The 25800-nt window shown below is 43.7% G+C and overlaps 1 protein-coding gene and 1 long non-coding RNA gene across 4 annotated transcripts in view; one reads left to right on the top strand and one right to left on the bottom strand.

Annotated features, from left to right (window-relative positions):
• Positions 1-14224, bottom strand: part of LOC311626592 — a 39537-nt gene extending 25313 nt beyond the window's left edge. For all 3 annotated transcript variants that reach the window (XR_014795724.1, XR_014795725.1, XR_014795726.1), the window contains exon 1: positions 13853-14224. This is a non-coding gene — a long non-coding RNA (uncharacterized lncRNA). The remainder of the gene's footprint in view (positions 1-13852) is intronic.
• Positions 14225-14645: 421 nt separating this feature from the next.
• PARD3B (par-3 family cell polarity regulator beta) overlaps positions 14646-25800 on the top strand; it is an 861040-nt gene continuing 849885 nt past the window's right edge. Inside the window, exon 1 of the mRNA XM_084892180.1 lies at positions 14646-14911. Coding sequence (XP_084748306.1) covers positions 14792-14911 — 120 coding nt within the window. The 5' untranslated portion in view covers positions 14646-14791. The remainder of the gene's footprint in view (positions 14912-25800) is intronic.

Genomic DNA, 25800 nt, shown 5'->3' on the forward strand with positions numbered 1-25800 from the left:
TCTCCTAGGGCTTTCTTGTGCAAAACGAACTTTTCTTCCCTGCAGCCCATCAGAAATAGGATGGAGTGTTTGAGAGGCAGAGACCCCAGCTATTTCCTCCATTTCAATAATTTTAAGCTTACCGCCTTGGTGGTGGCTCTTCCTCTATGGTGCTGGCTGGGCTCCAGTAACTCTGTTCCTCTCCTTTCTCCTTCAGTCCTAGGGAAGGAAGCTCACCATTCTGTTAGTAACTAGTACCTCGCCATCCCTAGTGGTTCCCATAAACTGCCCAAACCATGGGTCAAGGAGGGGTTTGGAGTGGAGGAAGGCATGGGATAGAGGAGGTAAGCATGGGATAGAGGAGGTAAGCATGGGATAGAGGAGGTAAGCATGGGATAGAGGAGGTAAGCATGGGATAAAGTTGATAAGCCATGGGTAAATGGTCTCTTCACTAAATTGTCTTTGTGATCATATTTTGGAATGCTTCCTGTTTCCTGCTGGGACAGTGACTGATACAGGTGTTTAATAAAAAATGGGTACATTCTATGCTTTTGGAGGGAGGATTAACAAAGAATATAGGTAAAGATTGGAACAGTGGCTGAGATGCAAGAGCTCAATAAACATCAGCTATTATTATCTTGCTCTCCACCCATCTCTGAAATCTTAGTCTTCTGACTTGCTTCCCACTTCAACCTAGAAATCAACCTTCAGCTCCCATCTATCCCATGCCTACCTCTACTCCAAACGCCTTCCTGACCCATGGTTTAAGACCCCAGTGTTCCAGGTTATTCAGGAGGGAGACTGAACAAGATCAAACTTCTTTAAAAATAAACATATTCACACTGTTAAATAAAATCAATAAAAAAAAATTACCCACAGAATTAGAAAGTGCATTGAGTGACCACATCATTAACTCTCACTCATGAATTATAGCTTTAGCATATGCATGCAACAGAGTAATTTGTGGAGAAATAGAGGGAAAACTAATTGTAAACATCGTAACAGGAGAGTCAGCCTCAGTAAATCATAAAGGGAGGGACAGACTGGGATAATAACACAGACTAGTAATGGTAATAGCCATAAATTTCAGTTTGTCAGATTAATTGAAGAGACTCATAAAATACCAATAAAGTCCAGTTTTAGAAATAGTTATTAGATGTTTGAGGCTTTTCAGAAACGAGTAAACAAATATAAAACTCATTTTGACAGGGTGTAAAACCTGACATAGAAATTAGTGAAGAAGTTTGGAACACTGTAGAGATATAGAACAAAAATAACTTTTAAAAAAGCAATGAGTGAGTGTTTCAGTGAGATTATTTTCAAATATAAATTGCACGGTTTTATATATAACTTTCATAGGGGCAGTTTGAAGCTGTACCAGGCTAGGCTTAGTCAATAAAACAGGGATATCTCAAGCTGGGGAAGGGAGGGATGGGCGCCTGCAACTGAAGGACCTGAGATAGTCACAAATCACTTCCCTGAACTCCCACAAGAGTCTAGAAGCCATGAGCATCTAGGCAAAGAGGAACCATTGGCTGATCTCAAATGCGGATCTCAAAGAGGTCTACAAAAAGCCTCATAGGAGAAACTGCCATATCTAATTTTCACTGAAAAACTAACCCAGAACCACACTGGGGAGGGGGTCCTGGATAATGTAGTTCTCAGGTTTCAGAGGGAGTGGTGATGAGCCAACAGCAGACATCGCCAGAAGCACCACTACATATTATCTCAGGTACTTTAGAACACTTATTAAATTCTAACAAGAATGATATGCAGTAAGTATATTTATTCCATTTCACAGATAAGTAAATAGGAAATCAGAGACATGTAGTAACTTGTACATGGTCATACCAAGAAACAAGGTTCATATATTCACGCATAATATCCCCCTTCCATATATGTTAAGAAAGATCATGCTCCTTTTATTTTAAGAATTTACCTAGTTACCATCAACATAGGAGCTAACATTTTTTTTACCATGTAAAATAAAATATATGATAATAATAACATGGGTTAAAGTTGAACATGTTTGGCAAGTGAATGTTAATAATTTACCACGTTCTCTTTTTTCCACAATAGCAGCAACTGTGATTTCTACCTTGTAATGCTTCAGAGTGCAAACTACATTATGCTCCCCTGAGTTGACTTAGCACTGAGTCCCACTGAAATAATACCATGCTTTTCGTGGGTGTAAGGTGACTTGGATCTTCCAATGGGGAAGAGTAATGAATAAAAATAAAACAAACAGAAGTCAACCTTCAGGAAGTCCAGGGCTGGGAATGGGGGCACATGCTCTTAATCAGAGTTAAGATTTGAATCCACCTGCTCACCACAAGGCCCAAGCTGAGCCCACTTTGGAATGGATTCAAACTCTGGGAATTGCCTCAGAATTTAACCAGTTTTACAGGACCTGAAATGTTTCAAATAGTATGAACCTCCCCAGACATTCATTCTTAATTTGTTTATTTTCTGTACGAAGAAGATGTGGGGAAGAAAAAAGATGCCAATTTTTCCTTATATTCACATAGATAGGAGAGTGGAAATATATATATATATATAGCTAAATATAGTAGATGATAAGCTGGCAGAAAAAAAAATGTATTAATACAAAGAAAAGAAGAGAGGTTGAGAGATGTAGGGCCAAGGAGACATCAAAAGGCAATTTAATAGAAAGAAGGAGTAAGAGGGGGGAAGAGTGAATGAATCATCTTTAGAGAAGAATCTCAGAAAGGGCGCAGATGAAAATGATGTGAAGGTCTAGTTCAGGGATGAGTAAATAGATGTCTGAGGCCCAGTTAAGTTGAAGGCTCCTAACAATGAAAAGTTTCAGGAAAGGTATGTGTGGCCAGTGAATGTTGATGGTGAAGGAACTGAATCCTATTGTTAATCATGCATTCTGAATAGACAGCCTTACCTCCAACTTCACACACACACACACACACAAGTAATCAGGTAGGAACTTCCTTAAAAATCCTCCCCTTTGATATTCAGACTCCCCCCCCCCCCCCCCCCCGCCCCATCACTTTATCTGTGTTTGCCTGTCCATTATTTGCTTAATCTAACCTTCATTCAACTTCTCTTAAGAATTTGCTCCATCCATAAATAGCACTTCAAACATGGTGAAGGTCTCAATGCAGATACCAAGTGCTGAAGAAGGAGAGATTGAGCAAGGGAAATAAAAGCAGGGTGCAGAACAAAAAGAGTGGCCCTGGGTGAGTAGCTACAACCAGCACGGCTGCCCAGAACTGACTGATGTGTGCTCAGTGCCTCCTGCTCTAGGGAGGACTGGCTTTATTTACGGGATAGGGCCAGGGTGGATTTTTATCTGTCTCTCAATTTAGGGCACCCCACCAGTCACCATGCTAGATAGAAACTGGATTCCTTTGTTCAAAAATCTCAGTGAGGACTTTCTTTGTGCTAGACAATATGCCAGGTCCTTGGGAATAGAAAATGAAATAATATGTGTGCTTGCCTCCCTTCTACTCCCTCCTCCATAATCAACATTTCTTCCTATTTCTTTCTCTGGTCTGCTGCCACATTATTTATATCTCTACTTTTGTAGAGTTTATCAGAGACTATAGCAAGCAAAGTTAAATGTTAGACTTGCTTGCCGCAAGAGCCAAAGGCTTGGGGAGATGGGCATTCCTATTTACCCTTGGCAGACCATAATTTGGCAATATGCATAAAGAAATATTTATGAATTTTTACTCAGTAATTCCACTCCTAAGACTTTATTCTATGAAAATAATCAGATTGAAATATGAGAGCTGTCATTTCAGTATTATGTATGATAGTAAAAAAATTCAGAATTATTTTAAATGTGAACATTAATAAAATAAGTACACAAATCGTGGTGAATCTAAAGGATGAAACTCTATGCAGCCTCTAAAAAATTAACGTTTTCAAATAATGTTTAGTGATACAGGATAGCTTGTTAAGTATAAAGTGTGGAACCCACAACTCTACATATAAGTTATCTTGGGGTAACAGAATTATTTTCCTATATATTCATTTCTATATTTAAAAAAAAATTTCTGCATGGAAATGTTAAGTTTATAATCAAGTTAAGACAACCACTGTGTGTTATTTAAAAAGAATAGTAGCGGAGTATGTCTGCGTTGATTATACTCTGTTTACCTTCCTAGATCCTTTGTCAGCCCTATTCCCTGCCCCAGGAGAGGCCAACATTCATGGGCTGCATCACTCACTCAGACTTCCCGTGGTTGCAAGTTGCATTTGACCAATAAAGACTCTGGCAGGAGAATGAACAGTAGGAGGAAAGAGAAGTTGGGCTAACTGGTCTCCTGGCTACCAGGCACATTGGACAGAAGCTCTCTCTTTACCTGTGGTGACAGATCCCATGGGACAATTCCCTCCCACATCTTCTTCAGGCCTCAGGCCAGCAGGCTTCTTGCTTGCTAATTTCTCAACACTAACCTTTGTTGGCTCCCATTACCCTGCCCACATCTGCAAATCATCCCCACATTAAAATATTTTCAATTAACCCTATGTGTGCACCATCTGTCTCCTGCCAGGCACCTGACTGGGACAGTGTCGAAGGTGAGTACACAACAGCTGCAGGAATGTAGAGAAGGCGGAAGAAGCAGATGGCTCCTGTTCAAAAGGCAGAGGTAGTTGCACAGCAGCCAGATCGTATCTGGGGAAAGCAAAGGAGAGCTGAGTCTGGACAAAGAGTGATTGGGTTGAAAACCTCTGCCAGAAAAGTGACGATGCTGCTCCAAAGTCAGGGTTCAGATGGGGTAAATAAGAGTGCTGTGGAAGAAGAGGAGCTTACAGCATCCCCAATACAGTATAATTTGTATGTTGGTAGTTTTGCAGCTTCTAGTGGGAAATTTGGAGAGAGTGTGCTGATATCTTCAGTTCACAGGACTTGGTAAGACTTATGGATGGGGAGGGGCATTAGTGGATGTAGCACCATTACCTTTTAAAAGTTGTTCCATGATTTGAAGTCAAAGTACGATATTGCTAAGGGAATCCTGTCATCTTTCTAGTGCCAGATGACTTTCTTTTCAGTCTTTGCTTCTTATTCCTGCTCAAAGTGGGTGCCTCGTGCTGCATTGATTAGGCAGCGAACCCTTGTTCTTAGCCAGTGTCACTTTCACTTTCTGACCCAGACTTTGACATTTTGCGCTAGTGTTGGGCTGTCCTGGTTCCATCTTGAACTGGCAACCCTAACAGACTCCTATCTGCCCCTCGGCAAAGGGCAGAGGACTGACACACCTGTATAAATGGACTTCCTCAAATGCTGGACCTTGGCCTTAGAACCTGAGCCTTTAGGCAAAGTGATTTGAGCAATAAAACCTAACCTGTGCACAGTGTACTTCCCAAGAACTTTCAGCTCTATCTCATTTGAGTAGTCTGGAATTTTTCTATCAGGATGCAGGTCAGGGGAAAGGCAAGCAAAGAGGCTGAGAAGCTGCCCCACAGCCAGATTCAATTCCCGTATTGTCCCCAAACCTGCCCTCATAATGTCAGAAGAATGTACCTTAGGCAAACAACTCCCACCCTACGCTGTACCTTTCTTCCCCCACAGTCAACAGAGACGTAGTTTGCCCAGAGGTGATTTCCAAGGCTTCTAGCATTTAGGTAGTCACAGAGGCTGGATCTTAGCCTGTGTGTCTAGAAAGAAAGCCTTTCAGTGCCCCCAGATAATGAAGTCTTGGGGAACTGGCTCAAACCAACCGAATTCACAAAAATTGAAGTATCAAACAAAATGCACTGCTCTGCCTGGCCAGGATGGCTCAGTGGTTGAGCATAGTCATGGTTCAACTCCTGGTCAGGGCCCAATCCCCAGTGTGGGGCATGCAGGAGGCAGCTGATTGATTGATGACTCGTTCTCATCATTGATGTTTCCATCTCTCTCTCTCTCTCTCTCTCTCTCTCTCTCTCTCTCTCTCTCTCTCTCTCTGCCTTTCTCTCTGAAATAAATCAATATATATATTTTTAAAGCACTGCTCTAAAATATTTTATCTCATGTCAGTTATCATCACAATAGTAAAAGGTTCACAGATTCTACTATTAATTCCTTTTCAGACAAGGAAACAAGAACACAGAAAAGTTGAGTAACTTGCCCAAGATTCCACAGGTAGTAAGGGACAGAGCCCAGGTTGGGACACAGCCATCCAGCATCCTTAATGGACACACTGGGCTTCAAGATGGCACTCAGACTGGACATTCATAAAGTGGCATTTGGATCTCACATTTTCACCCTGAGGAGACAGATGGAAATATAACCTTCAGTCAAGATTGCCTGGTGAATATTAAGCACAAACAAATGGGAGTTAGGTTTTCTTAATGAAGGGCTCTTCAGCTAAGAGTGCTTGAAATAGAAATCCTCCTCCATGGAGGAAAGCACCATTGATGACTGGAATCTTCCAGTGAGGGCACCACTTTCTCCATCAGTGTGGAGGACAGATAGACCAAGTTCTTGGTTTCTTCTTTTTCCTCATTCTGCCACTGAGTTTTCCTACACCATATTCTTATCTTAGATATGCGAAAGCCATTGTCTCACAGCTTTAAACATGCTAATTGCCAGGTTCTGACAACAACCATTCTTTAATCTCTTGATTGAAACTTAATCTGGAAGCTCAGCAGCCAGCCCTTCACACATTATGATTTGGGGTTTGCTTTTACTGACTCTGACCTCATGCTTTTGTTCTGAATTGCTTAGTTTAACTCAGAGGTGCTTTACTGTCATTCTTAAGCATCTTCAAATTTCCCTCCTTTCTAAAGCTGATTTTGTGTGTGTGTGTGTGTGTCCTTTCTTTGCTAATGTTTGGGGCATTTTCCAAGTCAATATGATATAGTAGGCAGTTTGCAAGCAGAGGAGGAACAATAGCCCAGGTACAAAAGGTCACCAGGGCAGAAAGCCCCAGGTGCCTACCAAGGACAATTGTAAGGTGTGACTTCGCCCCAGGGAGACCTTGCCTACCTTAGCATATCTTGGTTTAGACCCTGATTCACTGGACATGCAGTTCAGACCCTCCACTGACACTGTCCCTGGTCATGTGATATACCCCCTTAGACAAGTTATACCATTCTCATACAAGCCCTTACACACTACTCCCTTAAGCATTAAGCCTTGGAGATAACATGTAGGCCTCAATTGTGTTTCAGCTCCAGGCCCCGAAAAGCAGCAAGACCAGGCAGAGTGACTTTATGGCTGACATTAAGACCACTTGGGATTATTAATGGCACCCTGCCTTGTTGCTGACTGATCAGTAGAGACCAAGATGTGGAAAGGACACACCTGGGAAGCTGATGAATATGTTATTGAGATCCAACCCCCCCAACCCCCCCTGAGACCTCCCCACCTGAGACCTTCAGATAAAGTTCCTTAAGACAAAGAACTTAGGCTTTCTCTCTCATGCACTTTCCTTCACCTTTCTTCCCTCAAGGTGCATACCTTTGCTTTCTTTCTTCTAAGCTCCAAGGCCCTTCTTTTGCCTCTGTAATTTGTTTCCTGAGCCCACACAGCCCAACTGGCTCACTTCTACCTCTGTGACTTTCTAAATAAACTTGTGCTTGTATTTGAGTCTTGACTCTGAATTCTTTCTTAGCCAAAACTCAAGGACCAAGGTCTAAGATCTGATGTTGTTTGCCATTAACAAATAGTCATACAAGTGTCCTGCATTTGGAAATGGAAGAAGCATCTAGACCTTTGATGCATTATTTTATACTGATTGCTTTGCTCAAAGCATCCTAATGTTAACTGTACAGAGATGAAAGAAGTTTTCTTGGAGATGCTAGGGAGAGGGTGAGATGATATTAAATACACTGGGCACCTCTGTACTGGACAACAACCTAGGAAGAGGAGCATGACTTCTACGCCTGAGTGATCTCCAAAAGTGGCACATCTTAAAATGGAAAGTATGTTGATGTGAGAGGGCTCAAACTATTGAAAAGATCTTAAGAAACCTAAAAGTAAGATTTGATTTTCCATATGTTTTCTTCACTGATACCCACTATCAGTTTGGACCTGAGAATACACATTTGGGAAGCCAAGTTTCCAATTACCAGCCTCGTGAACTTATATAAATTAATAAGTTTATATAATAAACAGGTTTTACAGCTATCTCATAAACATATGCCATTCATAAGCTGCTCATAAATCTGATACTACATATTCCATGAAATGATCTAGCACCTGACTTTAGTTTAATGTTTAAAATATATTTAATAAAAAACATGATGTATGTAAAAATATATATGATAGCAACACTTAGGAAAAATAACAAAGGAAATGCCAAGTAGAATATATAAAAAAAAAATCTTCTCAAGTCCATGTTCTTATTCTAATGATAATACCAAGAGATGTTTTACATGAAAGCATGGTTACTCTGCACAACAAAAACTGACATCAAGAGAATAGGTAAAACATTTCAAGCATCCCTAGCAATTCTCAAGAGTCTAGTAAAAGCCTATCTGCTTCAACAGTAACAAAGGGCTTTCTTATGTAGAGCAAATCATGTGTTTTGAGGGATCAAGTTACAACAAAAATACTTTGGAAAACTTTTGCGCCTCAAGCACACTTGCTCAATGGGACCAACTCTAAATGGGTAAAATGTCAAGAAGGGAAGTCTATAGTCCACACCATTGCAAACCTTGAAGATGCATTATTCATGGTGACCACTCTCTACTCTTTACTCTCCTATTCAACTCCAAGAATCTCATTGGACTCCCTTGCCTTGTGCCTTCCAGTGGATGTGACCTATGAAATGCACCCGTAAGCGATCAGCTGTGGGCCAATATGTGGTTGGGTATTTATTCCCCAGCTCCCTTCCTGTTAGTGTGAAACACAGATGGAAGCATGGAGGACAGGAGAAGGGACCCGGGGAGGGTATGGCACTCACTTTCTCTGTCACTCCTCTGGTTGTGTTTTCATGACTACAACTCCTTCTAGTTCCAGTTTTCCTCTGGACAACCCCTCTCTCTGTGCTCCCAGCTTCTGCAGGGAGTCCCTGATATGGTTTTAGCTCCTGCCAGGCTTCTCAGCACCTGCTTTTTGCTAATACTACTTCTTCCCTGCATCCAGCCAACCTTAGAGAAAGCAGCAGCTTCCTACTGTGGCTAATCTCTCAGTTGCCTTGCCATTTCCTGTTTGACTTTTTAGCTTCTCTATCACAGTGTAATTAATTTCTTTTATTTAATGCCTTCTATTTGCGATAGGGTGTGTTTTCTGTTTGCTTCACTGGATCCTGAGTCATTTAATACACCCCCACTTCCCAGGCATGGAATAGAATAGTAGGAATGGACATTAAGCAATCATAGTCTATTTCAGATAAACACATGTACATGTGGAAATATTTTATGACTATATACATGTAGGATATTTCACTTGAATTTACTTTTATATTATTTGCTCCAACATTCGTCTTTGGAATCCTTCCCAACTTTTAACTCTAATTCTTTGTACATGAAGATGTCAGAATAATGACCATCAAAGGCTATTTTATGCATACTACTCCTTTGCTCAAGCATCTAGAGGATATTTCTTTGGTGAAGCAGATCCATGCTCCTTGGTCCAGCTATAACAGCTCTCTCAATCATCACCCTCCATCATTTCCTTCTTCCCGTATCTTTATAACCTTATATCCTATGTTATGCTCCACTGAAGCCTATCTGTTCCAGTGAGACTATCATGCTTGCCATTCTTAACATTCAATTTCCTGTTCTCTACCATTGTGTTTCCACTAGGGCAGTAGCACCCTTTCTTCTCACATCGTTCACACCAATAAGACCTTGTACAGAATAAGCATAATGATTTGTAATTAATAATGCATCATCATATGGATATTTTTCTGGATTTCTCTCTTCTTAAATATTAGCATTTTCCAGGGTTCTACTCTAAGCCACGTTGCCTTTTTATTCTAAACTTCTTTTTTGGATGATACCTCCCATTCTGACGAGTTTAAATTCAAATCTATGACTCCTAAACTTATATACCGAGTCTTCAGACTCTCCAGTGCTTCAAATCTTACGTTTCTAGCTATCTAAACACCTCTATGTGGGCGCCTTGCAGGCACAAGAACTCCAAATGTCCCAAACTGAACTTAATTTCCTTTCCTCACTATCCTTACACCCCCTTTCCAAGATTCTCTAGCTTTAATTAATAATGTCACCTCTCAACTAAAAACTGATGCCTTTCTTGATGCCTCCTTAAAGCCTACCATTTTAGATCTGTCACAAATTCTGAAACATCTCTTGAATTCATCCTTCCTCACCAACAATATTGCCTAACCAGGGGTCCTCAAACTTTTTAAAGTGGGGGCCAGATCACGGTCCCTCAGAGAGCTGGAGGGCCGGACTATATGAACTACTAATTCCTACTGTAACACCTCAGCTGCACTCACTGCCCAAAAAACCTGGCGGGCCAGATCAGACTCCTCTGCGGGCCGCATGTGGCCCGCGGGCCGTAGTTTGAAGACCCTGGTAAGCCCTTTAGGAGGACATTCTTGTAGACAATCTCTTCAACTTCAACTTATTCCTGGCCTCTTTCTCCTGGCTCCTTAATGCACAGACCAAACTGGTTTTCTCTTAATTTTTTAAAACATACCAGTCTTGGGAATACTTGCAGTCGCTGTTCCTTTTGATCTAAGTTCTGCACAAAGTTTTTTTTTTTTTTCTTTTTCTTTTTTTCCCCCCTCTTGTTCATTCAATCTAAACAGGTTCTCATTTCCCCCAATATTCCCTATCACACAGCCTGCTGTTAATAGCCTTCATTACACCTTATCACAATCTGCGAACATTTTGTTGATTTGGTTAGTCTTTTATCATCTCTTTCTCACTAGAATCTAAGCTTTGTGATCACTGTAAGGCTCAACAGATTACAGGTGTAGAGAAAATACTGTGGGATAGAGATATGAATGATGGAAGGAATACACTAAGGAGGGGCCTTGGTCTGTCTCCCAGATCCTCTGCATTGCACCATGCACAAATCTGATCATGTCACTGTTCTGCTTAAAGTCCTTTAATGGTTTTCTATTTTCTGTAATAGTCGTTCTAACACTTACAAAATATTTTCTTTTCTTTTCTTTTTTCTTTTTTTGAGATTTACAATGATAGCAAGAACAAGGGTTCAGAATCTTCTGTTTAAATTGGAAGTTCTGGAACAGACAGAAGAAGGAGCTCTTCCCAAAACTGCTCTCCCCTGCCTCAACCCACCTCCTCCACTGGGCCCCACCTCCGCTGTGGGTGTGGCCATCTTGTGGCAGCCATCTTGTGAGACATGAGGGCTCGATGCATGAGGGCATGACAACCACCTAGGCTATTATTAGTATAAATATCTACTGCCAAATGTCAGTTCTCTCTATGCCTGTAAGTCCCTTCTCCAAGTGAAGGGCTATACATGAGCTGTAGAAGAAGAGTGCATGAGCTTGGGGGAAGTGAGTAGGATTAAAAAGAGAATTCTTGATTGCAGCCTCCCCTCAGTTCAGCAGCTCTCCTTGGATAACAGCTGGCTTGAGATTTTCCGTGATCATTGCCATTGGCCACCTTCTTCAATCTGTCATTGCAGCCTAGTGGTGAGAAGACCTGGTGCTGTGCTGAGTGGGACCTATTACTAGTGTTCTGTGCCCATGAGGCCTCATGTGCTTCAGAGAAGGAGATCACACAATGAGGAAAAAGCATCCAGCTGTTGATCAGCTCTTACTGCAACATCATTGCTTATAGTTGGTTTGTTTATTTTTATTTTTTAAAGAGACACTCAGTTCATAATTCAAGTCCTTTTCAAGAAACATAATCAAGGTAGGACATTAAAATTCATAGAGTGGAATCCAGTAGAAGGAAGTCTAGCTGAATCATTATGGAGAGCTGTGAGTCTTACCTATAAAGCAAGTGTGAATAAGGACCTTTTAAAAGGCTGATGATCCACAGTACCCTCTTCAGGATGTAAAGCATTGTTATTGGTGCCTTAGCTAAGCTACAGAAACAGTCAAAAAATGATTGCCATCAGGCATTTAGAGACAGATGTCTCAAGAAAAACTCATTCTTGCCAAATCCTTTGCTTTGGAAATGGAAGGAAAGAATTAAAAAAAATATATACTCATTTTTCTCTTTCTTATGATATCACTCTGGCACCTATTTTCATAAGAAAGCTAAGAACATAATCTATTGTACTAATTGCTCCAAGGGTCTTAGAAAGATTATCTCCAAATCAATTAATTTTGTGATAAATAATGCTTGTTATAAATAATTCATTGAAGAGTAAAAATACTTTCCTGTCTTAATAGTGCAAGTCATCAGAATGAACGATTGGTTGATTATATATTAAGAATTACCAACTTCATCCACTATATACTGAACAGCACCTGACAATTTAGTTAGAATTTTTATAAGTCAGAGCTATCTAATAATATTGGCCAGTGTTATTGGTCTCTGCATAACACATTTTCACTGGCTACTCCAAAGCTTGCTAAACTGTTGGATAAGAAATGGGAAAATATCACACCACAGGCAATATTTACCCATCCAACGGCAAAACTAGAAAATGGAACCCAGGCCTAGAATCTTCTCGTGTGACTCAATCAAGGCAAATTATTTATTGTCTTCTGCCCAGGAGGCCCCATGGGACATGAAATATTGATTTAGGAATTTGCTGGGCATGAATGTCTTTGTGTTGCAACTATGTTCTTTCACATAACTTCTTAATATATGATAAAATGTTTCTATTCATGCTGTGATAAGGCTGAAGAAGAAATTAAATGTGGCTATTTAATAAATATGAAATGTAAACACTAAACTCTTTTTTTATAATTACTAACTTGGGGGTCATTAAAAATTTCACTCCATGGTGTGCAGGATTGCACAATGCATTGTTTATATCCATGCCTGGCTTCATCTCTTCATTCATCTCAGAATCTCACAACCTCTGCTTGCATCTCACAACACCCAATTTCAGTCTTTCTGAGAATGGAATCTGCAGAGTCTGTGTATCCTTCACGGTTCATCCAGGGCTTCTCAAAGCCAGGACATTCCCTAAGTCAGGGCTACAGCTATCGGTGAGGGGCTGAGGCTGGGCCAAGAGGAAGTTTGTGGAATGAAGAAGAGCAGGAGCTATTCATGACCTGAGCAGAAGAGGAGGATTCCGGAGCAATTGAAAAGCCATGAAGCATGTAGAATGGCAACATACAAAGTTATTTCATCAGCTAAAAATCTGCTCCATATAATTTTATATGTCCTAATAACATTTGATATTGAAAGTAAGGGGGCTATACATGAATGCACCGCATTAGCACTTATTTATTCCTTCGTTTGCTCTACTCACTTGGTACTTCCTGTGTAAAATCAGCAGAGCAGTTCCTGAAGACTCTGCCTCAGGCCTGGGTTCTAATGCAGCCTCTGCTACTTTCTAAGAGTGTGATCTTAACCCCCCTTGGCCTCAGCTCCTCATGCCAAAAGGGAAGATAAAATTCTCTCTCTTGTAAGATCATTGTAAAGGAAAACCACATACACATGATATATGATATATATATATATATATATATATATATATATATATATATATATTTTCACAGAATGGGAAAAGATTCACGTTACAGGGCTGATGTTAGGCTTAAAGGAGCTCATTTGACTTGGGAGTTACAAATGATGCACGCGGTATTTGCTGAATTCCCTACCCCCTTTCCCCATAAGCATATCTCAATTGGTGATGGATCCACACCTGCCAAATCATGAATCTAAACGTTTTAAAAACCGTTTTTCCCTCCAAATGCACAACAGGAGGCACATTTCGGAAGAATCTATGCAAGCATACACAACCATATCTGGGCCTGGGGTGCAACTTTTGTGGGAACACTGTCTTCCTCTGTAAAAGGAATGGTTCCACTGCACATTATCCCCAAGAATCCCTTACCTTTTGCCATCTCGGGGCTCCAGAGGGCAGATGCTATGCTGGCTGAAGACAAACTCCAAGCAGGCCAGGGCCTCTGCTGCAGCCCAATACCTGCGAGAGGTCTGCCCTCGGGGTGTGGTGGGCGTGGCGCAAAGCACCTGCTCCCGTGCCCGCCTCGAATCTTGCTCCAATCCCCGCATTTAAGGGTGTACCAGCTCTGCACACTCCCAGCGAGTCCCTCAAGTGTGCTTTATGGGATCCGGTTTCCATTCCCCAGTGGGTAGCTCCCGGGTCCCGTTACAATTCCCCAGAGCTCCGTGTGCGCTGGGGGAGCGGGGCCAAGGAGAGACCGAGTGAGGGGACCGGGCTCCAGGGGCTCCAGTTACCTGCCTGCCGGCGCGTTCCCCGCCCCGCGCCGCCGGGGGAGCGGCGGAGCCGGCAGCGCCGCGGCCCCTTTAAGAGCCGGGCCCAGCCGCCCCGGGGCCGCGGGAGCCCAGCGCGCCGCGCCGCCGCGGACGGAGTTGGGACCCGGCGCAAAAGTTTCCTCCCAACTCCGGCCCCGCCGCCGCCGCCCACTCCGCCCGGGCCTGGGCCGCCCCGCCGCCAGGGCCAGGCCAGGCCGGGCCGGGCCGGACGGCAGTTTCGCTTTGGCGCGCGGAGCAGCCGCCGCGGCCGGGCCCCAGCGGGAGCCGGAACGGGAGGAGGAGCCCCGCGCGCCCCGGCCCCGCCACCTGGGAGGCAGCCCTACCTTCCCGCCGCCTCCCCTGCCCCGATCCCCGATCCCTGCCCCCCGGAGCCCGCCCGCCGCCCCGGGCCGAGGGCGCTGCTGCGAGCCCCGGGCCCTGCGGGGGCGCCGGGGAGGGACCCCGGGCCCGCGGGTGCCGCGCCTCCCCCGAGAGGGGCTGCCCCGCCGGGCCAGACACCTGTTCGCAGGCCCGGCGAGCCGCCCGCGGGGCCAGGATGAAAGTGACCGTGTGCTTCGGCAGGACCGGCATCGTGGTGCCCTGCAAGGAGGGCCAGCTGCGCGTGCGGGAGCTCACGCAGCAGGCGCTGCAGCGCTACCTGAAGACCCGGGAGAAGGTGAGGCTGCGCCGCCGGGGGCGCGGGGCGGGGCGGGGCGCGGCCCCGCGGGGGGCTCCCCGGAGCGCGTGGGGGGAGGCCGGGCGCCCCGAGGACCGCCGGCCGGCGGCCACGCTCAGAGGCCTCGCAGAGCCCGGGCAATTTGATTTCTCACAACCTGTGGCCGCAACTTTTGGGTGTTGCTGATGGAAGCGACCTGGGTGTCTCCGGGAGTGTGTGGGCCTTCCATCTCCAAGGGGTGCGGTGGGAGGAACCGAACCGCAGTGGGGGGGTCTCTTGGGGGGGGGGGGGAGGGAGGGGGTTGGCAATGCAGGATCTTGAGCCCTGATCCAAGCTCACTGCCCCGGACTCCGCTTTTAGTCAAGTTCGCAGGTGATTGATTGGCAGGACCCTAGTGTGAGAAGCGCTCTTGGTAAGTGGTTGGAGGGAAAGCTTTCCACGGAAGCCTGGAAGGTGCTGCTGGCCTCAGGTGGCCTCAGGTGTAGTGTTTGAGCCCCCTAGGCCCACCCCGCTGGGCCTCCTTGGGATGTGAAAGCAAGTGACACGTAGGGAAGTTGTAACTGACTTGGCCCTTGGAATTTCAGCCTCTCCAGCCAGCTGTCCTCCCTGAGAGACTGGGCAGGATGCTGTTTGCAAACTCATTCGTCACCAGAGCCAAATATCAACAGGACAACGACTGAAATTTCTTTTGAGAGTCGAAAACCGACTTCTGCGCACCGGCCACGAAGTTTTTCAATCGCACTGTACGTGGCGAGTCCGCACGTGGTATTCTGAGGAAGAGCCACACTCAAGGGGCTAGAGAGCCGCATGTGGCTCACGAGCCTCGGTTTGCCGACCACTGGCTTACACCAATCAGCCTACGTGTCAAGTGTTTATCTTTTAATGCCACACATTTCACGAACATTTACTACGTGTGTGGTCTGTGTCACATCGTGGATGACTATTGAAATGAGGTCCAAGGCTGTCCCTAACTCTGTCCCAGAACTCAGAAACAAGTAGACATCAAGGGAAGCTCAGGCAGTGTTTCTAAGTGTGGAATGCGTGTTCACCAGACTTAGCTGGACGCTAGGACCCCTGTGAGGTGCTTGGGTAACATACGGGGCTACTTTCTGTGTCTTCATCAATGGAGAAGGCATGGCACCCTCCGGAAACAGGCTAAGTCATAAACTCTTGCTTTCGAGGCTAATTGTTCTTTTATTGTTTGTTCTCACGCTGTGAGAACTGTAGAAGTGGTGTGTTGACCAGTGTAATGATGGGAAGATGTGATTTCCTGTAATGGCTTACAGGTTAGCCAAAGGCATAAAAATGATTTTGTTTCTTCAAAGATACAGTTTGGGCAGTTAAGAAAAATCTCCGTACCTTCTGTGCCCCCGCTAAAAATTATTATTCAGGGGAAATAAATTCTACTCTGGATAAATACATGTTTACGTTGCCTTAAACAATGAAGGGCTTGAGAATTGTAGAGGGAGAGGGTCTGTAAATATATTAAATAAAATACCCAAAGCTGAATTCTTTACTAATAACATTGGGGTAGAGCAGGGGAAATAATCAAAGTGGCCTATAAAACTAAGAGTATCCACTCTAATAGATCGTAATTACATTATTACAATAGCTTGTGCTGTTTACATTGTGTAATTCAGTTAAACTGAGATGTACACATGTAACCAATTGTCTTTGAAGTCATATTTCTCTTTATTATATATATTGTATTGATTTTTTTTACAGAGAGGAAGGGAAAGAGATTGAAAGTTAGAAACATCGATGAGAGAGAAACGTCGATCAGTTGCTTCCTACACACCCCTTACTGGGGATGTGCCCGCAACCAAGGTACATGCCCTTGTCTGGAATCGAACCTGGGACCCTTCAGTCCACAGGCTGACGCTCTATCCATTGAGCCAAACTGGTTTCGGCTGAAGTCATATTTCCCTAACTTCTGAAAGTAAGCTAAGGTTAATAGTAACAACATTATTCTAGGTTAATTATTAAAGTAGATCTTACTGAAGGATTGTCTTACTAAGATGATGAATTATTTTCATTTTTAACTCTTTATTAAAATAATTTATGCCCTGAAATCATATATCTTTAGAAGTTTAGTACATGAAGCTGCTTAGGTAATAGAAGTAAGATACAAGCTTATAAATAGCATGTAGGAAACTAACTAGGTGATATTTAATGTATTATAATTTGATCTTAAAAGATGTTAAAAAGTTATTGATATTCTGGACTGAAACATAATTTATAATATCACAAAATCCATAATGTAATTGTATTGATCCAGCTTACTTTATTACCAGACATTAAATTTTCTGTTTCTGTTTATGTATTAGTGAACGTGGCATTTAAAGGTCACCTGCAGCTTATAAATCCTCCCTCCCTCTTTTTTTTTTTTTTTGGTTTTTAAAATCTCAATTTAATAAGTGGCAAGTGATATTTTCCCCTCCTCCCCAAATATTTCTCTCCCATAGTTCCATTTTAAATAATATTGTAATCATAATAAGGCTTAACTAGTATAAAGCGAGATTCCTAATGAAACTAAAATGTCAAGAAATACTCGGACAAATTCCATGCTCTCATCCATTGAACTCAGAAAATAATGGGAAAAGATCAGAAATATCAAAATTCAGTTCGAAAAACAATTTGTTATAAGTTCATTTTAAAAACCCAGTGAAAATGAATTAAAGGAGTGAAAATGATTTTATTATTATTATTATTTTTAAAATATATTTTATTGATTTTTTACAGAGAGGAAGAGAGAGGGATAGAGAGTTAGAAACATCGATCAACTGCCTCCTGCACATCCCCCACTAGGGATGTGCTGGCAACCAAGGTACATGCCCTTGACCAGAATCGAACCTGGGACCTTTCAGTCCACAGGCTGATGCTCTATATGCATTGAGCCAAACCGGACTCGGCGAGTGAAAGTGATTTAAAAGGCTTGCTTCCCTGGACAACAAGATTTTACACCCTGCATGTAATAATAATAACTAACCTGAATCTGTGCAGGCACTGTCCTAGGGGATTGACATGTATTAAATGATTTACTCCCCAAGGGCGGGTGCTATTATCCCCATTCTACCGATGGGGAGAAAAGACACACCTCAGTAACAGAGATGTGACTTGCACATTGTGGAATTAGAATTGGACCTCAGGAACTGGCTTTCCAGGTCCTTACACGGTCACTCACTACACAGCCCAGTAGGTTATTATGCGCTGGAATTCCCCCACCTTGTTTATTTTAAAAAGACAGTCCCATCTACAAACTGCTACAACAACATAATGACAAAGCACTTTTGTTTCTTGCGGAGGGGCAGGACATCCACAGTGTCCTCTTGATTATCTTTTACTGTGGGGATCTATCTGTTTATAGGGGAGGAGTCTAACTTCCGAGACAAATATTGCAGGATCTGCAAACGAAGTGTGAAAAATGCCCCTCAGTCCAATGGCAGATGGAAAAACGGGCTAGATCTCATTGAGGTAGAGAGTGCTGCTCAGAAAAGAAATTTGGTGGGAACCCAGTGTAAGCTAAGTTGGTTTCTTTCGGGTCCCTGAATAATTTAGATGGGAGAAAGTCAGATTTCACGATTGAGGGTAGATTCAGGGTTTCTAAAGTTTGGAGGGTAAGTGAAGGCCACGGAGGGCATTCTGGGTTTTGTGGGCAGCATCAGAGAAGTATCTGCCTGTTGCTGAGAAGAAACAAATAAGACTGTTATTTGTGGAATGTGAGGAACCAGCTGAGTCAGCATCAGATAAGGCCGGAAGTAGGTAGGAAACTGAGGAAGGTGCTAATTTGAAATGTGCCACTTTGAGGTTTCTGCTGCCTCCCCACACTCTCCCATTTGAGAAACTCCACTGGGGAGGTGATTTGACTAATGGGGGAGAATTATGGGATCACTTGTCTTTGGATTCTGGTAGTTTATCAGCATTCCAGGCTCTAAATCCAATTAAGTTAAGTAGTTAGTGGAGAGGAGAGTGTCTTTTTAAATAGTCAAGATGGGGGCCATTGAGAAATTAGTTTAATTTATCATCAAAATTAAGTGTCCCAGGTGAAGGGGTGATTAAGCCCATATCCTGCAGGGGCTCAACTCGGGCTGATTACTAGTCACCTCTAACTTTAACATTTCACATTCAAAACAATACAAATGCCCAGAGTTCCTTTCTCCAAGATTCTCATGCACTGGGCTTGGAGTGGAGCCTGGATGTAGGTATTTTTAAGGCACTCTAGGTCAGTGGTTGCTAAACTGCAGCTCACCAGCCTCAGGCAGCTCTTTGGCCCCTGAGTGTGGCTCTTCCACAAAATACCACGGCCTGGGCGAGTCTATTTTGGAGAAGTGGCGTTAGAAGAAGTTTAAGTTTTAAAAATTTGTCTTTCAAACGAAATTTCAATCGTTGTTCTGTTCAAATTTGGCTCTGCTGACTAATGAGTTTGCCGACCACTGCTCTAGGTGATTCTAATGTCTAGCCAGAGTTGAGAACCACCAATCCATAACCATTAATCTTAGTATCACTGAACTCATTTGATTTTAAATTATTTCCATGGCAGATACTGTACCTTAGGCATCTATAGACCAACCTGTCATCAGCAACTGTCCCTTTATTCCGACTCTGAATGAATTCTCTCAGCAGCTTCATCTGAGCTCAAATAATTTATTAAGTTGAACATTCATTACATTCTTGCGCTCTCCCCCCCCCCCCCCCCCACACACACACACAGTGAGGTTAAAGTGAATAATCTGTTTAGTAACAAGAGTGTATGGTGTATTCAGTAGTTGAAATGAGTCCTATATATAAAAGCTTAATATGCAAATCGACTGAACAGGGGAAGGACCAGTTGGCAGGGGTGGGGCCAGTGAGGCAGGTGCCAGAGGGCAGAGGAAGGGGTGGTGATGGGGGTGGTGGCAACCATTGGTGGTAGAGAGGCAATTGGGGGGTTGAGCTAGCCACTCACTGGTCGGTGCTGTTCTCCGATTGGCCTGCAGGTCACCTCCCAAAGAGGGAGGCCAGACTGTGGCTCAGCCATCAGTTGGACATCCCCTGAGGGCTCCTGGTCTATGAGAGGGTGCAGGCTGGGCTGAGGGACCCTCCACCCCCGTTAGTGCACGAATTTTTTGTGCACCGGACCTCGAGTGAGATAATATGAACACTGAGTTAATGGGAAAATACCTAGGTGTGCTGGAATTTTTCAGAAGCTGATTTGTGAATCTGACTGTATGAGAAACCGTTTTTCTTTGTTTTTTAAATTAATGAAACATTTGATAAACTTTTCAAAATGAATCTCTTTTGTGTTCAGAGAGTTTGAATAATGAGTTTGTTTTACAAGCTGAGACCAGCTTCCCAGATCTGAGCAAGTCAACAGTAACAACTTTATTTCTTGATTAAATGTGGGATCAGAATCTAAGAGAACTTGTACAATAATGAGAATCTGGTATGCTGACGTATGGGACTAGTGTAGAGGAATAAGCTAGCACTCTTGCATTTTTGAACTTTTCAGGTTTTGATGGCTTGTTTCCATATTTTAAAGGATTTTTTTTACATATAAAGAAGGACCATGATATTGAAAATGCTTTTGGGGCACTGACTTACTTGAGTGCTTTACTTTCCATTTAGTTCTCTTCTCTCGTAATGTGTGGACTGGACGTTCTTCCCAGTGGACGATGGCACTGACTCACCATGCGAGTGGCACTTGCTGTAACTTGGTTTTGGTTCTGCTCCTTGACTTTCATTGCACAGCCTCTAAGTTTGCAAACACAGTCTGACCCACAGATGTGCTTTTTAATTCCACTCAGTATTATGTTTTGACGTAATTGCCATGTTTAAATATTTTGAGATTTCATGCAAAAATACAGATTTCCATCTTCTTTTTTTTGCAGGGGGAGGAAGGGGAGATAACAGTACCGAAGCTTGGACTATTCTGAGCTTCAGTTTCCCACATAGCGATTATCAGTGGCAGCTGAGGCATGTCTTTTCTCTTTAGAAGGAATACTTTCACCTCCTTTATTGTCTCCTGAAAGTGAGTATGAGTTACTGTCCTCATGCTTAATTTTTAATCTCATTCCTCTTTGCTTACATATGGCCCACTTCCTGTGCTATTGCTGTTTTGACTGGCTTGTTGGTAGAGTTTTGAGTTTGTGCCCCTGGACCTTCTCTCACCTTCCCCTCTGGCCTCACATGGGGTTTATTGGCCATGGTCTTGACTGTAGTTTAGTTAATCTGAGCTAAGTTACTTGTCCCAGGTGGGATGATCACAGCCCTGATTTGTAGTTTGGAGCACTGTGCTCAGATGGTTTAGTTAACCAAGTATTCATTCCCAAGGTATTTGTGCCACAGATACTCCTTGAGGAAGTTGAGCAAATGATACTGTCAGGTTTTTATGAGACCAATGTTTGCTGAGGTGATTGGTTGTTGAAATAATCTAAGTTGTGTATTAAAAATGCAGAGCTTTGGGCCTCTCTTGGAAGGTCTAAAACAGTGAAGCCCAGTAGAACTTTTGGTGATGATGGAAATGTTCTGGATCTGTGTGTTCCCAATAGGGTAGCTTCTAGCCTTGACTGGTTACTAACTACTTGAAATGTGGGTAGTGCAACTGAGGAACTGAATTTTACATTTTAATTAATTTAAAGTTAAGTAGTCACAGGAGACTTACTTATTGGACAGTTCAGGTCCAAAGCTCCTCTGATGATTTCTCTTAGCTGCCTTTGCAAACCGCTGGTCTGCAGCTCAGATCCCAGGCAGACTTTCACCTGACCTTCTCATAGACCTTGCTCTCTGCTCTGTTGAGAACTTCCCCATCAGAAAAGGATCTTTGTTTAGTACCCTTTGGTATCTACAGGTAGTAGAGAGAACCTTTATATTCTTAAATCCTCCACCAAGACAAGAGCAAAACCCCACTGACTTATAGAACAGGTTGAGGCTTATATCTTTGATGCACCAGCCTAATGCATCTTCTCCATTTCTGGTATTAGGCGGATGGTGGGCCAATAAGGAGGGTGAACAAAAATTAGACATTTTCAGTGAGACTTAGATGCTTCTGGAAGAGCTCATCAACATAAGGCTCCAAATATCATTTGTTTATTGACACCCCAGATCCCTCCTAGGAACCCCAACCTCCCAGAGGGCAGAGTCCTTCACAACTTTGCATGGATGTCAGGGAGGAATTTTACACTTAGCATGTCCCAAACTGAATTCCAGATCCCCTCCTCCAAATCCACCTCTCCCACGCATCTTCCCATCTCATTAAATGGCAATGTCATCTTTCTAGATGCTCAGGGCAGAAATTCTTGTGATAACCCAATAATTTCCCCTTTTCCTTATGATCCATATGCAATCAATATGCAGGTCAGAAAGTTAGCACCTCTGCCCCGAGACTGCTTGCCTTGGGCCTACTTGCAAGGCTGGCCCTTAATGGGCATCTGGGAGCTTAGCTTTGGGGAGGGTTTCCACCACTCTTTGAAGAGAATGACTCCCTGTGCTATACTTGTTCACGCAAACAGTATGGTTTGTGCTGAATACCTGCTCTTTTTCTGGAGGTCTGGAACTTTTGAGGCCGCTAGGTAGAGGAGGGATCTGTACCATCAGCCCCTAGTGAAAACCCTGGATGCTGGGGTTCTAAGGAGCCTCTCTGGTAAATGACATTTCACACGCGCTGTCAAAAATCATTCCCGGGAACGGGGGTGGGGGTGTCCAACTTAAGAGGATCCTTGGAAGCTTGTGCTCAGTTTTGTTTTGTTTTTCAGACTTTACCCATGTGCCCTGTCCCTCTCCTACTTTGGCTTTTTGCCCTCTCGCTGTAATGCATCGTGGCTGTGAGAATGGCCACATGCTAAGTCCTGTGTGTCCTCCCCATGGAACATTGAACTTGAGGATGATGAGACACTATTTCTTACCATTTTGACCCCCCCCCCCTTTTTCTCCCCCAGCCACACTGATATCTTGGCTGTTGCTCAAACATGCCAGGCAGGCTCTACCTTATGTGCTGTTTTTTCCACCGAAAACATTTGCCCGCAGTGATCCACCTATCTGGCTTCCTTATCTTTTTCATCTTAAAAGTTTGTTTTCTTCTCCAAAAGCCTTTCTGACCACACTGTTTATAACTCTAACCCCTCCAGCCATCCTCTATATTGCTTCTCTGCTTTGTAGTTTTCTCCACAGAACTCTACAGCAGGGAACCGAGCCTTCTTCCATGGCAGCTCAGGGCTCCAAAGGGTGCAACATGGGAAGCTGCCAGGCACCCTTCAGGCTGAGACCTGCCACTGGCATGATGTGTTCTGCCATGTCCCATTAGTTCGAGCAAGTAACAGGTTCAGCCCAGATTCAAGGGAGAGGATTGCACACGGAGCTGAATAACAGCAAGGGTAGAATCCTTTGAAGGGCCACCAATGTAACTTGGTCACAAAACACGCCTCAGTGATAGACCTGTGAAGATTAATCATCCCTGTCTCTGGTGTTGATGAGTTGCACAGCCTTCTGGGGGACGCAGCACACCTGAGAGTGAACCAGTGGGATGTTCGCCTGGATACAATGGAGATAAGGAATGCTCTGAAGCAAAAGACTGAAACCGTGGGGAAACTCCATGAGGAACCTGCCAGTCAGAGGAGTGGGATGAGGCTGTTGGGGTGGAGGGAATAGGGAATAGAGTGAGAAGGCATCGCTGGCTGAGAGGGTTGTGGAAAGTTGAGTTTAGCCCAGGGAGGAAGGGTGGTGCCCAGACGAACTGGGACTGGATTGTGAAGGCCCACGGGTGCCACCCTAAGGGGTTTTCATGCTTCCTTAATGCGGTTTTGGTTTTATTACAAATACATTTCTGTTATTTGCATGAGTCTAAAGTTATTTAAATGAATTTTAAAAAAGGAGAGGATTTTTAGAAAATTTGGTATTTCTGTTATGTTACCCTGGCTCTCACATCTACCTCAGCTACTCTGCTATCGAAAAGAAGATCAAGATCTGGTACTTAAACCCATGTTACTTTTAAGTCCGAATTTTTATTGAGAGAGAGAGAGCTTGAGAGAGAGAGGCAGGGGAAGGGGAGAGAGGCAGCTTACATTTGACTTTGAGTAGGCGAAGAAGAAAATATTATGGAACATTTCCCAAGGGTGATTATGGGAGGGAGTAGTAGGGGATGAGACTGTGAAGGTGAAGGCAGGGTCAGAGCCAGGAGGCCTTTGGTAATGACTAGCTAAAGAGCTTGAGGAGTCTGGGCAGGTGCTGATATTGTGTGATTCGCCTTTTTGTGTGACTAATGGAGACAAAGGAAACTGAGACTGGAGGTGGAGAAACTGTGTTGCTGTGGGAGTAGAGGTTATGCATATTGAGGGCGAAGAGAAAGTGGTCTTTGAGATTTCAGGGCAAAGTAATAAAACTTTGGGGGGTTGAAATTGGGAGAAGAAGCAGTGCGAGGTTTTTGTAGTCGCTATTCAACAGACATTTCAATGTCTGCAACGGTGTTCTAGGCTCCAAGGCTGGGGATAGAGACAATAAGACATGGTCTGTGTCCTCATGGAGAGCTGGGAGGAGCCGTGGGAGACAGAAGATGGATGAAAGGGTTGTCGGGAAGTGTTGGGGGCCTGGCTGAGGTCATAAATCGTGAGTTCATCAAGATGCTAATCTTTTGCATCAGTTTGGCATTGGATTAGAGCCTTGATGCAAGATTGGGATTTGAGGGCAGATGTGGGAAAAATGTGGCATCTAGAAATAAGAGCATTCCGACTAAGTTGAAAGCATGGAAAGCATGGACTATACTGTGCTTTCTCCGCCCCCCCACCCCCCCCCGGCACCCCCGCCCCAGCCTTTTGTGATAGAGATTCAAAGTGCCTGGAAGTCCTCCACCTTCCTCCAGCCCCCTCTGTGACCAGAGAGGTGGAGAATGTAGACTCTCTAGCTCTCTGGCTTCTAGTTGGGGTCAGCCATGGCAGAGGCCACAGCAGGAGAAGGGAGTGTGGGCAGCTCCCTTCTGGCCAATCCACTGTGGATTGGCTCCTCTCTTTACTGAAGGCCATAGCTTAGATCAGGCAGCGCTTTCTACACTTTTCTGTTCACTGCATTGGCATCTGCTCTTTTCCCTGGCCTCTGGGGTCCTAGAGGATAGAAGGATTCACCACTACTAGGAGCACTGTTCCTTAATGTTTCCCCTTAACCCTGTGCAAGCCTTTATAAATAGTTTCTCGGTTAAACTCCTAAGTACCTAATTTGAGTGAACCATCTATTTCCTGCCAGGGTTTTGACTGATCAATACAATAATAATAGACTCTCCTTCATGACCCAGTATCCACAACACATATACAGAAAGCAAATAAAAGTTTCATGCCCGTACTTACCCTCACTGTGGATGATGCCCTCTGATATTTTCAGTCTAAATTTTTTATTTAAAAAAGTTGTTGGGAAACATTGCATTGATTTCACTGCCCACTAATGGGGTAAGGCCCATATTTAGAAAACCAGTGGGGCTACCTGATGTTTAGAAGACATTATTGGGTGGGTCATCGAAAATCCCCATAGGTCTCAGATCCCCTTGTTTTATGGTTGAGAAAAAGTGTGAGGCTGGAGGCTGAAGGTAAATTGCTAAAGTCAAGTACGCATTATAAAGACCACACCTAGATTTCTCTATGGATTACAATGCCAAGTACCTTATGTATAAGACTTGGTGAATGCCCAGCATGTGAGCTAAGACTCTTCTTGGTCCAGAAGTCTGGATGGCTTCATACAATTTTGGAGAAATGGAAGGAGTTTTACTTGTCAACCCCTATTTCTTTTGTCATGACATACTAATAGTATTGGTAACTTTAAATATCAGGTTCTGGCTTACTTCCTTTTGTAGCACAGGGTTGAGGAAATGCAAGATGGATAACTACTCTTCGTCTCTGTATGAAAAGGTACATTTATAGAGATTCAGTGGGCTT

This window comes from Pipistrellus hanaki (assembly GCF_964339955.1).
Source record: "Pipistrellus hanaki genome assembly, chromosome: 8".
NCBI lineage: Eukaryota > Metazoa > Chordata > Mammalia > Chiroptera > Vespertilionidae > Pipistrellus > Pipistrellus hanaki.